General features: G+C 38.7%; 1 protein-coding gene across 7 annotated transcripts in view; it reads right to left on the reverse strand.

Moving 5' to 3' along the window:
- Positions 1 to 5236: 5236 nt before the first annotated feature.
- FBXW7 (F-box and WD repeat domain containing 7) overlaps positions 5237 to 16212 on the reverse strand; it is a 208169-nt gene continuing 197193 nt past the window's right edge. For all 7 annotated transcript variants that reach the window (XM_067035666.1, XM_059066684.2, XM_059066683.2 and 4 more), the window contains 6 exons: positions 15288 to 15424; positions 14228 to 14341; positions 12555 to 12736; positions 10338 to 10563; positions 7928 to 8138; positions 5237 to 7162 (listed from right to left, as the gene is read on the reverse strand). In XM_067035666.1, the coding sequence (XP_066891767.1) occupies positions 6894 to 7162; positions 7928 to 8138; positions 10338 to 10563; positions 12555 to 12736; positions 14228 to 14341; positions 15288 to 15424 (1139 nt within the window). In that variant the 3' untranslated portion in view covers positions 5237 to 6893. The remainder of the gene's footprint in view (positions 7163 to 7927; positions 8139 to 10337; positions 10564 to 12554; positions 12737 to 14227; positions 14342 to 15287; positions 15425 to 16212) is intronic.

Consider the following 16212-nt stretch of genomic DNA (forward strand, 5'->3'; position numbering starts at 1 on the left):
TTCTTGGAAGCAAACGTTCCTTTAATAATACACTATTTTACCCATTATTCCTATATTTTCATCGCTATGCCTTTCTTTTTAGGCAACTCACTCTCTTTTGACTCTGCAACTGGAAAAAGTGATTCCAATTTTCCAACAGAAGGGGATTCATTACAGCCAAACCATAGCAGGAATCTACTACACACTGTTCTTCAGGGCTTCCTAGTTGAAATCCAGGCCGATGCTTGCTTCTGTAGCTTTGTCAGCTCCCAAGTCAGCAGGTTGGGACTGAGACTGTCATTTTCTGGTATGATCTACAACCTACTACATGTTCCTATATTTGCAAGGCAGTTGTGAGTCAATGCATAATAAAGTGGGTAAGAGCTTGGGCTCTGGGGCCACAAGCCCAGGTTTGAATCCCAGTTTCTACAAGTTTTTAAAATTTTCTTCTTAACTTCGTGGCCTTGAGCAAGTGCCTTGACATCTCTGTACCTGTTTCCTCATCTGTAAAATAGGGCTAATAATAATATATCATGGGACAGCTGAGAAGATTAATGAGTAATAAATGATTTTAAAGTACTTGCCACCATGCTGTTATAATAAGTGTATGATAGCAGCTAGCTACCATTATTGATATCTACAACCCTTTAATGAATATTTACTGCATACCAGGCACATTGCTAAATGCTCAAGATACAATGTCTAATGTAATCTCCATGACATGTTACCCCATTTACGGATGAGTGGATTAGAGTTGGGAGAACAGAGGAGGATTTTTCCTGAAACGGATGAAGCTGAGCTTCAGGGCCCCTCCTTTAACAGATCCCTGTGAGAGCTGGGGGTGCTAGGAGGTGCAGGGGGGAGGAGAAGCCAGCCTGCAGTCAGAAGCACTTCTATTAAGCAACTGGCAATTGCCTTAAGAGATCTCAGAGCAAGGGATCTGAATTACCAAGGCATCAGTAAGTTGTCATAATCTTTATCATTCTAAATGTTCACTTTGGGATCTCATTTTGTAAGTTTTTTCTTTTCTTTAAGAGGGTCCTTAAGTTTATGAGCTTCAGGTCTCCCAAACTCAGATCTGACTCTTAACAGAGGTGCATCGGGTTTTACTTTTAATCTCTACACCATATTATGTCCTTGCTAGATTGATTTAAGATCATAAAGTCACTTTATAGGAATGGAGAGAATCCTCAAACTGAAAGGCTCATGGTAGCAGGGGACTAGACTGTCTTGCTGCCTGTGTTTAGTAAGGCATAATGGTTTGGTGAAGTCTTAATGGGCTTCATTAATATATGTTTAAAAAGTCTTGCAAGTAACCTTCCTTCCTCTTATGGGGAATAGTGGTTTGATGTCTCTTTTATAATCTATGAATCTCCTAGAAAAGCAGTAAACTGGCAATATATTTCTGTGCTCTATTATGTTTGAACCTTTGATTTGCAAGAGTGATTTCAACATAATTTTCCTTTTGCAAAGCATGACCGCTGAAGCAAAGCAAAACCCAAAGATAAACAGCCTTCGTAAGTTTGGCCATGATAGATTTTCCAAAGCAAAGAATAAAACATCAAAATGTCTGCTCAGTGGTTCCTTGTCCTTAAGAATCCTGGGGAGAATCAGATCACCTGAAATAGAAACTCTGCTATTTTTATACCCAATTGCAAACTGGGAAGTCGCCAGGCTTTCATCTCAGCAATGAGTCTTCCTAGGAACTGGGTCTAGAATTTATTTACACTTTGGGAAAAGGGGCATTCTGAGTCATTTCAGCTTTTGGTGCTTTTCCTTTTTTTGAAGAACCTTTGAAATTACCTTTTAATATTTCTGATCTCCTCCACCTAGAAAGAGAAGGTGGGAGAGGAACGAAGTTGGCAAGAACCTCCCTCCTTTGGGCATCACTAGTATTAATCAAATGGACAGTGAGACGTGTTGGCTAGTGAACTACGCCACGCTATGTTTGTTTGCAATTCAAATCGACAACTGGCACTCCCCAAGATGGGGAGCTGGGTGCAGCCACTTTGGACCAATTTAAAATCCACCTCCTTGGCAGGCAATGCCAAAATAAAAAACCGTGCACCCACTTTTCAAATTACCATATGGTAATTACCATTTGCTTAATGCAGACCATTGTGTGAAAACACACCCTCTTCACACAGAGGCCATTGATCTATCACAGAAAAGACTTGGGAAGTCTCTTGGCCACCAACAACCTTCCCTTCATATGGCCCATTCCTTTTTTTTTTTTTTTTTTCATGGGTGATGAGGGGAAAGGCTTAATGGAAACGTTATATAAACAGGTTCCAATATATTCTTGTATATGCATGTTTGTGTACACATGCACACACACAACCTATCTCCAAAACGCAGGGAGTCAGGCAACATGAAAACAACCTGCGTCAGAAGCATTTACTCAGATTCATTCACCAGCAACACTGACCCACTTTGACTATCGGTAGAATTCCAAATGGCCTTACAAACTAGGAGTTTCTCCTAGAATTGCTGCAAGGGACAACAAGGTCAAACGAATCCTCCGTTGCTGATGAATCTGATGGAGTCGAGGTTACAACGCTGACTCGCTTTATTCGGGGTGAGGATGACTAACAGAAGGAAAATGAATAAAGTTGTATCTGCGGGAAGGAATCAGAATCAACGTGATGTGAATCTGCTCGTGCCAAGCAAGCCGCTTGTTTCTGGTTTCTATTAATATGGGATGTTAGGAGTTATAGGAGCCAGGATAGGGCTGGGCAGGCTCTGCCAGGTAGTTTCTCTTTCCACCTTGGTGTCTTTGTTTCACAGAGTGCAGTGAGTGCATCCGGGAAAAGTGTGCAGAAAACAAGGCCCAGCCTGGGTCTGGGGAAGCTGCCTTCTATCCTGTTTCACTTCAGGGAAGAGAAAGGCACAGAGGTCTTTGTTGTTATTTGATTGTGGCCGCCAATCAATTCAGAGAAGTAGAAAGGAGACTTTATAACAGGCTAGCCCAAAAGGCATAGAGAAAATGGCTTAAAAACAGTTAATACACTTAACTAAATGTCAACTACCTTTTGAAATTAAACAAATAGGTAGGTTGAAACATTTACTTAACCATTTGGCATGTACTAGCTGTTGCAAATTAATGAAATAGCTATGCTTCTTAAACAGCAGGAAGGGAGTTTCCAAGTGGCAAAATTATAAACAATTCCAATTTTAAAAAAAGAGAGAGAAAAAGTAAACTCTCTTTGCTCAGTTCAACAGGTATTTACTGAGCTTTTATGGGTTACTCTGTGTCCTAATTTTAGTTTCAGGCAATGTTTGATCTTTGGGAAATTGTAACATCTAAATGTGGGGACTGCCTTTACGCCATATAAAGAGTTGAAAATTCACAGTTACATAAGGTGGTGAATTTCTTCATTAAGGAGGCCACACAGCAGGGTTCCCTTTGTGACCTTTCTTACTTCAATGACAATACTTTAATTCCTTTAGGATGAGGGTAATATTTTCCCTTTCAGGAACAGATCCACTGTAATAAAGATTATTCATTGATTCATAAATAATATTTAATGAACATACATAAAATCACTCCTAGGTGCTCCATATCTGTCTTTTACAAAGTTTCTGTAAGACTCAAATGAGAAATCTATGTGATTCCACTTAAAAAATGTAAATTGCTGTATATAGAGGAATACTATTTTTATTTCATACCTGAATGAGTCACAAATACATTCAATTGCTCCCAAATATAGCAAGTTACAATTATCTGGGTCTATTTTCTTAAAGTTGTAATAGCAGCTACCACTTAATTGAGCTACAAGTGCCAACAGTGTGCTATGTGCTTTGTAACACTGCGTTTAATCCCTACAATAACCTTAGGAGGTGGGTATTCTCTACCTCCTAGAAGATGAGGAAACATGAGGTCAAGTAATCTGATGAAGGTCCTGTAAATAGACAGAACTGTGATTTGGATTCAGGCGTATTCGTCTGTGAACTCATTATATTCTATACTGTACGTTTATTTTTATTGATGATGTTGTTCAATTGTATTAGAGTCAAGCTACATTTACGTTATGAAAAATCAAGCAGTTTCAAGACTACCAAGTAGGATTACAACTTCTTCTTGATCACTGAGTTGTCCGTGTGAACAGCAGTCATGGCTCCCGGCTTCGCCCCGGTTCTCCCTAAAGCAGGCTGGGCCGCTCACCTGCACTTCATTGCCTAATATGACTTTTGTCTTTAACCCTGTGTTTTTTTGTCTTTTCCCTTAACCTGTCACTTCTTTCTGACGTTCTTGTGCCTGTAATGTGCTGTGGACTAAAAAACCAAATAACCAAACATACTGGAAGGTCTCTAGGGCAGTGGTTCTCAAAGTCGTGTCCATACCCCACCGGGTGAGCTAGTTTAAATGCAGATTCTTGGGTCTCATCCCCAGATGTTCTCATTCAGCAGTTTTGGGAGAGTGACGGCCAAGAATTGCTGCCTTAGGAGTAAAGAACACATACTTCATGACTGTGAGAAATTTATTCTCTTAGTAGCATCAATATTTGTTAACTTTCCAACGTTCACCTCAGGCCTGGATAGTTGAGATTCCTGGAGATACACACATGGCAGAAACCTGCTACTTGAGAGGCTACCTAATTTGAGTAACTGAACTGCATTTTTTTCCCTTACTTTATAAAATGCTAGATTTATTCAATAAAACAGCAACAAAAGAGCCTGAAATTACCACAAAAATGATCGCCCCCGCCCCAAATCTTGCTTTAGTCGGTCAAAATTCTAGGTTTCTTTCTCCTTAAAGGGCATGAGTGTGAATCCTGGTGCTCGGCCAGGTACCTGACTCCTGACAAACACCTAACTCGTGTGAGCTGCAGTCCTGCCCTCATCTTTAAAGTGGAGAGAATGGTGTCTACTTCTCAGGATGGTGGGAGCTTCAGAGAGAATGCATAGAAAGTTCCTGGTAAGTAGTCGACATGTGGTCACATTTTAAAAATGAACTTCCTATAGGAATTCTAGTTGTAACTACCATAAAAGTCTGGTGGCTCTTTGAGGGACCAGATTTCATACATATATACCCCAATGTAATAGAGATGAGCACAGTGCCACATCCTCCTGCACAGTCTAAATAAATACAATTTGCATCTTGCGGCCTACTGTTCTTACTTTGGCTGTGGACAACAGGCCTGGAAGCATCAATTTCTATGCCGCACTACAGGGGATGCGAAGATTAAAATATCAGAGACAAACCCTAAATATTGATAATGAAGTGTTATTACCTCAGTGGAAGAAACAGGCATACTAACATGAAAAAACACATTTTATTGCACTTAAGTTATAAGAAAATAAAATTTCTAAGTGAATCAAACCATAGACACAATCCCTTTAAAGGTTGTTTTCCTCCATCATGTCAGGTTGTTACATAACTAAAATTAACCAACTTGAATCTGATTGTTTTAAATCAGACTATAAATAAAACAAACAAAAAAAATAAACAGGAGGAGGAAAAAAAGATCACCTAGGATACAGTGTTAAACCACTTTCACAGTTCAGCTTGAGTTGTGGCTCTTGGAGAATGAGGCAAACCATTTGACTTTTTCATTCATTTTGCTTGTTTGCATGTGACGCCTTTACTACAAAAACTGGATAGTTTCTGCTTTGTCAGTTACTCAGAGCAATAAAACTGTAACAGTTGTTTTCCCAAATACTGTAAAACACTAAGACTGACCAGCAACTTTATTTTAATTTTGTGTTTTATATATTTTTAAAATATTTTGTCAGTTTTATTATGTATGTTCATCCATTCACCACAGCCCTCAAAAAGAAAAGTTTCTCCGCAGAACAGGCGGCAACAGCTCTGTTCCAAGGAATGTGTTTTAATTTTTGCCCAGATAAAAGAAAATAAGCTTTGCACACACTCTCAATTCTTTACTTGCAGGCAAACTTCACTCTTTATTTTCTGAAACTCTCCCATTCTCAGCCTCTTAGAGGCACAGATGGTTCAAGTTTCAGTGGCAAAAAGTCTTTTTTTTTCCGTAACCAAACTAGAGCAAATTTGGAATTCAGTCTGGGACTAAAACGTCACAGCAGAAAAAAAATAAAAAAAAATAATTTGCTTTTTTTTTTTTCTTCTTTCATTTAGCAGCATAAATAAGTTTGGCCACTGGGAGTACAGTACAGGGGTGGGACACAATCCCGTATTTGAAGACCTACTTCTAGCACCAGCATCAAGAATTAAATCCACCTCGGGACTCACAGAACCCAGGACAACTTGCCACCTTTGAGCAACACAGGCATTGCAGAGTGTATGTGGAAGCGACAGGAATAGATTAACAGAGGCTAATACTGTGATTGATTGACATTGGCAATGGTTGGCAAAAAAAAAAAAAAAAAAAAAAAAAAAAAAAAGCTTTTCATGATAACTGTACAAAAACAATTCACAGTAATTTTTTCCTTTTTAGCTTTTCTGCTCCAGAAAAATGACTTTTTGTTGCAGATGCTCTCTGGTGAGAAAGTCCACCGGTACTGTGTGGATGTTACTGCAGCTTCTTCCTAGGTCTCAGTGGTAAAAGAACAGGCTAGCAGAATCTGTAACGACATCTCTGCAGTAACGCTGCCCAGCGACCACTGGAGAAGAAAATAAAGAAATAATTGCACCTGGTTTGATTTCGAAAGTCTCGTTTTGCAAAGCTGCCCTCAGTCCAAAGTGAAGCTTTTTCCGGGACGAGCCGGCAGGCGCCTCTCTTGTCAGTTGCGGTTTGTCATCGCTTCCTCTTTTCCTTCTGAGTCTGTAGGTCTTTTCGCTCTGTTGCCCCAAGCCAACATCCTGCACCACTGAGAACAAGGGATTTTTTTTCTTTTTCTTTTCGTTTTTCTTTTTTTCTTTTATTTTCTTTTGCAGGGGGAAGGGCAGGGAGTATGTCGTCTACACGTTGGGACGATGCCACCTTTCCTGCTCCTCACTTCATGTCCACATCAAAGTCCAGCACCAGCAGCTTGGTTTCCTCCGTCCCGTTGCGACTCCCGACTGCACACACCAGCTTTGTGTTTGAGGCTCTGATCCGCCACACAACTCCCCCGCTCCCCCCACTCTCCAATGTGACTAGGTTGCGAATAAATTCACCCGTTTTCAAGTCCCATAGTTTTACAGTTCCATCATCTGAGCTGGTAATTACAAAGTTCTTGTTGAACTGTAAACAGGTCACAGCACTCTGATGCTTATTGGGACCTAGGCAAAACCAAAGGAATTTCGTTACTGGTTAGAAATCATGACTAAGGGTCAGTTATACTGTAATTTGTGGAATCTATATTGGAACACACAATAAATGAAATATTTAAAACGCTGCACATTTAGAAACTGTGTTCTGAGTATTTTAGGATCGGCAGGGATGTAAGAAAATCTGGTAGCTATTTGTAACTGAAACGTTCATCTCTGAGGGTTCTGTGTTCCAGGAAGCGTGGTTAGCTACCAGGCATACATTTTGTGTGCTGGTTGCATGAATGAGCACTTCTCTGGGTGGTGATGTAGACAGACCAGCATCACGTATTCTGCTCATGGACAATCTATTACCCTACCACTCTGAACTAACCAGTCAAGGGGAAAGGCTGAATGGACACTATTCCAAAACTCTGAGGAAGAGACAAAATCAATGAGTAGAAAAGTTGCGGTATAGCCCATCAGATGGCCTCAATGAAAACAACACTCTCTAAGCGCTATGACTAATAAAAAGAAGCTAGTCATGATATAAGAAGTTAACACTGCTGTGCCTCATTTGGTAGTAGTGGCTTTCAGATGTTCCTTCCTCTAGTTCAGTGGGCACTGTGAGCCCTTCCTACTCAAGTCGGAGTGGAAAGGCTCATAAACTTATCCAAAATAAGTTTTCATTTTGTACGAGGTTAATTTCTTTCTGTGACACAAAAGCTCCATATTTCTCTTTTGACCAACAATCTCATTTTTAAGGAACACAACTAAAGGTGGGTAGCCAATATTTACCTTGCAATGTTTGTAAACACTGTCCTGTTTTGATATCCCAGATTTTAACTGTAGAATCTGCATTCCCAGAGACAAGAATGTTGTCTTTGAGCTCCATGCCGCTTGTTAACGACTGGTGTCCTGTTAACGTGTGAATGCAATTCCCTGTCTCCACATCCCAAACTCGGATTGATGTATCAAGAGATCCACTCACCACATGGATGCCATCAAACTACAACAGACACAGTTTATTAGACTAGAAGTGTACATATTCTTGATATTATTTATTGATCTTAATCCTAAAAGGGGACGGGAGTAAAGCATGAGAACAAAATGCCAGGAACAAAATGAGGTACTAGGACAAAGTGCATGCAATCAAGCAACTCTACAGGGCATGTTCTCAGAAGCTTCTACCAGAAATGCTAATTTGTTATGGCCAGTGGCTTCAAACTAGATGCAGAGACAATTTTCAAAAAACCACCTAAAATGAACATATTATTTTCAGATCATCTGGCGCACTTACTAGCTACATATCATGAATGATTCAATATAGATTGCCATTGGAGATTTACTTCCCAATAGGAAGCTGAAACTACTAACGTGGTTTATGAATAAAGGGTGTGCTTATCAACACCTATGGCATGAAAAGGACTGAAGATAGCTTTCGTGATACTTCAAAGTAAGTTCCATTAAAGATGGTACGTAAAATAAAAATTTCATTTACAAGGACCTAATGCTATTTAGGAAATGTGCCAACAGATAATTATATCTGGAATTAGAAGTGGTGGTGGCATTTTGAGAACAAAAGCAAACTATATACAGCATCTCTTCTCCAGCTTCCCAGCTATACCCAAAGTCAACAAATATCTACCAATTCCCAGATCTATAATAATGTTACCACCTCTTTCCTCAATCTAATGGCTTATTTAAATAAGATTATTATATTCATTAAGGTTCGAACGTATCACAAAACATACAAACAATTGCAGCCAATTCCCTCTCCTCCAAATTCATAACCTTTTCTAAGTTAACAGACATCTTTATTATATGTCAATATTTCATGACATGCACAGTATTCCATCAGTTAAGATACAAATACCCCAACGACAGAACTGTGAGCCCCGGGACTACATACTAATTTGCTGATTACTAATGGGCAGTAACTGGTAAACAAGCTATGTAAGTAATAGGAAATACAGCTGACCCTTGAACAACATGGGTTTGAACCGGGAGGGTCCACACCTATACTCGAATTTCTCTCGCTAAATACCTACTACACAATCCCAGGTTGGTTGAATTCTTGGATGTGGAACTGCAGATACTGAGGGCCAACTGTAAAGTTATTTGAGGATTTTCAACTGGAGCTGGGGGTGGGGGGCGGTGGTTGGTGCCCCTGACTCCTAAGTTGTTCAAGGGTCAACTGTATTTTTGAATTGAAAATGTTGTCTTTCACGAAACAAAACAAGATCTATTTTCTAAACTTGCTATTAATCTAGTTACTTATGTCAAAATATGGCAATCTATTCTAGGATATCAGGTTCAAATGAAAACAAACCAAAAATCAGTTTAAGTCAAATTTACTTCTTCATGACTACAAACCAGCAGCCCTGTGACGGCAGAGCAGCTTTGTGCAGAAAGTTCCACTTCCACTTTGAATGGGGACGGAATCACAATTACATGGTCCATCAACTTCCAACTATCAAGGCAAAGGGGCAGCTTTTGGCCAAATTAATCCTCTAAGGAGTTTATTAAAATCCAGGTTATTCTCCTATGAGACTATCTACCCATTAATTTACACAGCAAAATTTAGGGCCCCGAAGTCTCAGGTTCCAAGACAAATATTTGTATTTTAGAGGGAAATGAATCACAGAAAAATTGAAACAAATCATTTAAATAATTTCAAAATTTATGCTTTCTTCATGCCAATTTTAAAGTCTATGTAGGGACTTCCCTGGGGGCACAGTGGTTATGAATCCACCTGCCAGTGCAGGGGACACGGGTTCGAGCCCGGGTTTGGGAAGATCCCACATGCCACGGAGCAACTAAGCCCATGCGCCACAACTACTGAGCCTGTACTCTAGAGCCTGCGAGCCACAACTACTGAGCCTGCACTCTAGAGCCTGTGAGCCACAAATACTGAAGCCTGCGCCTAGAGCCCATGCTCCGCAACAAGAGAAGCCCGTGCACTGCAACAAAGAGTAGCCCCCGCTCGCTGCAACTAGAGAAAGCACGTGCACAGCAACGAAGACCCAATGCAGCCAATAAATAAGTAAAGTTTATTTAAAAAATAAAGTATATGTAAACAGCAGAATAATTTGATTCATCTTTTTTTGGACTGTATTGGATCAGCAATCTGACAGTGATTATGAGTAAGACAACGTTATGATTCATCAATAGAGCATCTCAAGAGCAGGAGAGATAGGTCTCTTACCTGTAACGAGTAGACCCTGTTGGTGTGCCCCTGCAATGTGTGCAGACAGGTCTCCGTCTCTGGGTCCCACACCTTCACCATAAAGTCATACGCTCCACTCACAACCCTTCTGCCATCATATTGAACACAGCGGACCGCTGCTACATGACCCATCAAAACATGTAAACACTGGCCTGTCTCAATATCCCAAACCCTAAGGGTGGCATCTCGAGAACCACTAACAACTCTATAGGGGGGAAAACAGAGAAAAGAATGTATTAGAATTTTGATATTGTGAGAAAACATGATACATAAAAAGTCTGTGGTTATTAAAACTTTTTTTCCTTTTCTTGAGCAGGAATACCTGTTTTCAAAATAAATACATACTATGTAAAACCTTGATATATAAACATGCAAAAGTTGCGTTACTCTGATTGGGATGGGAAGTTGGAAAGCCTAGAATTCTGCCTGTTTGATTCCTCCACCTATGAGGGACCCAGGAGCACCTTGGGGTCCTGTGGAACAGTTTTAAGACTACTGTACTGTAATTAGAAATGACAAAGAGGAAGAAGAGGAAGACGGAGTCAAAGAAGATAAAGCAGCAGTGGAAGCAGCCAGCTCTAAACACATACAATAAGATTTTGATTTTAGAAATAAAATGTTAGTGTGGGCAATATGTGTAAAATGCTAATGGGTGGTAGTATTTTGAAAAACTTAAATTTTCTTCTTTATTCTTTCTGTCATTTCCCTCAATTTTAATTATGCGCACAAAGTCCCTTTGTGACTAGGGAAACAATTCAATAAAGGTTTTTCAACAAAACAAATCAGAATCTGGAATTTAAACAGCTAAATGTATGTGCTTTATACCATATACTCTGGTTAAATTAACCAGTTTTAAACATGTCCTCAAACAAAGGCTGCTTATGCTTATATTTAAAAATATTCTGTAGGCTCCTGGGGCTTTAAGACATACAGATTTTTAGAACATACACATGTAGGGGCAACGGAAATCCCTTAAAAATCTGACCCAACGTTATTCTCTTCAGAAGACCAGAGTGATACAAATATGGCAATCACCTTTGGATTACAAAGGAGAGTTGAAAACTCACGTGTCTTTAATGTTATTCCTAAGAGATTAAGAAAGGCCAGAGTTTCCACCTTTGGAACAGTAGAAAATGGAAGCATTGAGAGATTTAAGTCAGAACATAATGGAAACTGAAATGCAAGGTCTCTTGATACCAATCCCCCCCCAATTTTAATAGTAGAGCACACTGTTCAAAGTAGATTCAAATTACGAGAAGGTACTTTTCTGCACATATTACAAATCTAAAGTGAAATTTGCTAAATGTAATGGTTCTTGATAAAGAAGATGCCATGGACAGAATGAATTAACAGTAAAAACTGGAGTGGATTCACTGTAAGGACCCTTCAGAGAGACCTTTTCTGACAAAGGAGGTAGAAATCACATCTGTTTAACAGGGGTACTGTGAAGACATGCCAATGGAAGACAGAAAGGACTTTAATAGGAGGGCTCTGTAGAAGGAGATAAAAGCAACAGCAAAGATGCTGAGAAGAAAAAGGCAAGCAGTCTGGTTTGGCTTAAACTATTTTGAAAACTGGATTGAGGGTTTCTTCCTTAATTCGGTAGGCAACAGTAGGCTCCCAAAGGGCAGTGGTACTACTGTCATTAGAGGAGGTTCTCTGCCAGCTGTGTAAAAGGTGACCAAGTTTGAAAGCTCTGTCAGTAGTTCAGGTGATAGGTAATGAGAGAGTAAGTTAAAACCCACAGGCCTCAGCTTTTGCCCAGACACAGGGGATATGATGGAGTGGGGGAAGGGTGGTGGGTAATTAAAAAGACTCAGAGACTTGAAGCCGGAATTCCTGAATTTGTCCCACTACTGGAAATATATGCCCCCATACACACAATTTTTTTTTTGAAGATGATGAGTCCTCAAAGATTTAGAACAATAAAGTAAGGTGTTAGTCACGATCAGAGAACAGAGTTTCAAGGTGGAAGCCAACAACATATTAAATGAGGACAGAAATTTTAAGGCGATACACTACTGCTTTCCTAGCAGAGAAATATCTGAAGTTGAGTGATGAGTCTAATTTAGGAGCATATTATCACTATCGCTCTGTTAGACATAGTAAGTACTGTACAACTGAACTCTATACAAAAGGCCCCAAGTTCACAAGTAACAGAGGAAGAATTCCCAACCCCTACAGGGTTTCCCCTACCTTTTTTCATGGAGATGCATACAACGTACAGTGGAAGTATGCCCATATAAGGTGTGTATACATTCTCCCGTCTCCGCATTCCACACTTTGAGAGTCCGATCTGTAGATCCACTAATAATGATATTGTCTCTCATCTGTGATGACCATACTCCACCTGTGTGTCCCACTAATGTCCTCAGACACTGCAAAAACACTTAAGATGATTACTTTTAGGTAGAAAGAAAAACAATGTAAATAACATTTCAGTAGTTCATTAAAATCTGGAGTAAAGTTATTTACTCAGTTGGAATGTTTGGCATATTAGAAAATAATTTTTCACGTCAATATAACATGATCCCATCACTGTGTATTTCTTTGTTTATTCAGCAGCACTGCATATTATACACACACACAGTCGAGGAACAAGTATGTAGACAGTAAACCTTTCTCACTGAAGTATGACAACTCTGGCCTGGCCTCTTTGATAAAATAATACTAAAATTGCAACTTGGTTTCTTCCATGGGAATGGATTCGGTGAAAGAATGCCAACAGAGTTGGGTGTGGCTACATTCCACATTTCATCTGAATCTGCCCCAAGGCAGTAGTTAGGGTACTTCTAGGCAAGGTACTTCTAGACAAGTAAAGACAGACACTAAAACCCTGAAATAAATCCAAAACTAATATTACACTACGGAAATACGAAGCAGTTTTAAAAAAACTTTTATATCTGACTTGGAATATGTAGAAGATTCTTGCCCAGGAATCAACATGTTATAAGACATTTTAAAAGACAGATTTCCCCCTCCCCACACATTTTCTTCTATTCTTTTTTAGGTGGTCAATTACCTAATTCAAGAAAATATTTTCCACTGGACAGATAAAAATAAGTATTCAGGAGAGAACCATTAAAGTATAATATTGTATGAAGTGAAACTGACTGCCTGGACTGTTTTGTTTCCTGCTGGACTGCTTTGTTTCCTATTTAAATAACTAGCCTGCTTAACTTCTATCTTACAGGGTTTGAGATAAATCAAAATTAACATGATATATTTAACTTTTAAACTATAAGTTTACAAGGAAAAAATATATCCCTCAGGGCTTCCCTGGTGGCGCAGTGGTTGAGAATCCGCCTGCCGATGCAGGAGACACGGGTTCGTGCCCTGGTCCGGGAAGATCCCACATGCCGCGGAGCAACTAAGCCCGTGAGCCATGGCCGCTAGGCCTGCGCGTCCGGATTCTGTGCTCCGCAACGGGAGAGGCCACAGCAGTGAGAGGCCCGCATACCGCAAAAAAAAAAAATATATATATATATATATATATATATATATATATATCCCTCAGTCATAACATATTTTTGAAAAAGATTAAAAAGGAAGGATATAACTTTGATGGTTAATAAAAGTGGGAAAATTTAACCCCCAAAAAAGAAAAAAAAAAGCACATCTGTAAAATCTTAAAATAGCTAAGTCACAAAGATAGACAAACTATTTAAATGAAGAAGAAACTGATGACATCCTTATCATGAGAAACATCATTTTCATGCCAAGAAAAAAGCTGAAATAGAAGCTCTGATATTTGCTATCAAAATAAGCTAAACTCAAAAATGAATCCTTGTTTTCCTTTCACTGGTTGATCCTTGTAAAGGTATGTGCCAATTGGTGACCTTACGAAGTGTAGAGAGAAGTACACTTACTTTGCCTGTGACTGCTGACCAAACTTTTAAAGTGTTGTCATCAGAACCACTAACTATTCGGTTACCACAGAACTGTAAGCATGTGATCACATGATCATCATGTCCTTTCAGCACCTACAACATAGATGTACAGAAGTACGTTACTACATTATGTTTTTAAAAATACTGGTGAAAAGAAAAATGAGGTCATAAATAGCAACAGTTATCCATAGTCTATTTCCAGAGTAAAAATTTGTATAAAATATGAAGCATCCTTCCTGACAGATGAATTAAGTATTAAACATTTTATTGTTTCCATATTCTATTATTTACACTTGAGACATCAACTATTAAAATTTTACTCAGTCAAGACCTCATAAATATGGTTCAAACACAAACGTATTTTATAATCATCTATTTTATCTGCTCAAACCAAAAGAATATGCACTTAAGTTGTGCAATTTTGACACACAAAAACAAAAGTACCTACTAAGTAGAAAGACAATAATCATCAACTTTTAAAATTTAAAACAAACAAAAAAGCCTGTCATAATGTATATGTTTTAATACAAAATGTCTCCCCCAATTGCTTTTTTTCCAGTTGAAATAAATATAGCTAAGGATTTCAAGTATTTTTGCCATTCTTTACATAATTGAAATGTTATAAGGTAGAAAATCAGAATTATGCTTAAATTTATAAAATTCACACAAAAGCCATCCAAAAACGCCCCAAACACGGATACTCCTCAAAAAATCATGTTTGGTCAGAGAGGGAGCAAATTCTTAGGTAGTATGTATATGACACAAAATTCAATAGGATATTCAGAAATTTTCATTTACAAGCAATAGATAGAATAACATGTAAGTCAATTCATCTTTTATTCAAGTACAATTAGTTGTCAGACTAGAGATATTAGCAAAGAGGAATACTATCAGTTACATTTTCAGTTATTTTAAAATATATGTTTTCTTTCTACAGGACATGGGTTGTCAAGTTATACTGCTTGTCAGATATGAAAGAGTACACTACGTACTAACACTAATTAATGGTTTCTGTTACATCATGCAAGAGTTCACTTACCTTAGGAGATTTGAGTTCTCCTCGCCTCCAGTTAGTATCAATTCTGTGCTGCCTGATATATGCACTTTTCCATGGACTGTGTATGAAACCTGGTTTTATTACTTTTCTTCTCTTGATGTGCAACGGTTCATCAATACCTAAGGTTTAGAAAATTTAGAGTATAATTGCCTTCACCAATAATACAAATTACACACTTTATAATGCATCTCATTTTCTCCTATGCTGAAAACCAATGAAATGCAGGACACTAATTTCTAACACTGTTATTACGAGACACTAATGTAAATTTGCAATCTGTATGGCATGTTTTCTACTGACTATTTCATTTCTCTCAGAATAATTCTATGAAATGTTGGTGAGGATGTGGAGAAATTGGAACCCTTGTGCAATGCTTGTAGGACTATAAAATAGTGTAGCTGCTATGGAAAACAGTATGGCGGTTACTCAAAATAAATTAACCATAAAACTACCATATGATCCAGCAATTCCACTTCTGAACATACACCCAAAAGAACTGAAAGCAGGGACTTGAACAGGTATTTGTACATCCATGTTCATAGCAGCATTATTTATAACAGCCAAGAGGTGGAAGCAACCCAAGTGTCCACTGATGGATAAATGGAGAAAAAAGTGTGGTATATACATACAATGGAATGTTTAGTCTTAAAAAAGGAGGAAATTCTGATACATTTGGATGAACCTTGAAGACATTATGCTAAGTGAAATAAGACAGTCACAAAAAGACAAATACTGTATGATTCCACATATATGAGGTCCCTAGAGTCGTCACATTTATAGAGACAGAAAACAAAATGGTGGTTGCCAGGGTTGCAGGGAAGAGGAATAGGGAGTTACTGTTAGATGGGTATACAGTTGCAGCTGGGGAAGATGATAAAGTTCTGGAGATGGATGGTGGTGATGGTTC

The sequence above is a fragment of the Kogia breviceps genome, chromosome 6 (assembly GCF_026419965.1).
Source record: "Kogia breviceps isolate mKogBre1 chromosome 6, mKogBre1 haplotype 1, whole genome shotgun sequence".
Classification (NCBI taxonomy): Eukaryota; Metazoa; Chordata; class Mammalia; order Artiodactyla; family Physeteridae; genus Kogia; species Kogia breviceps.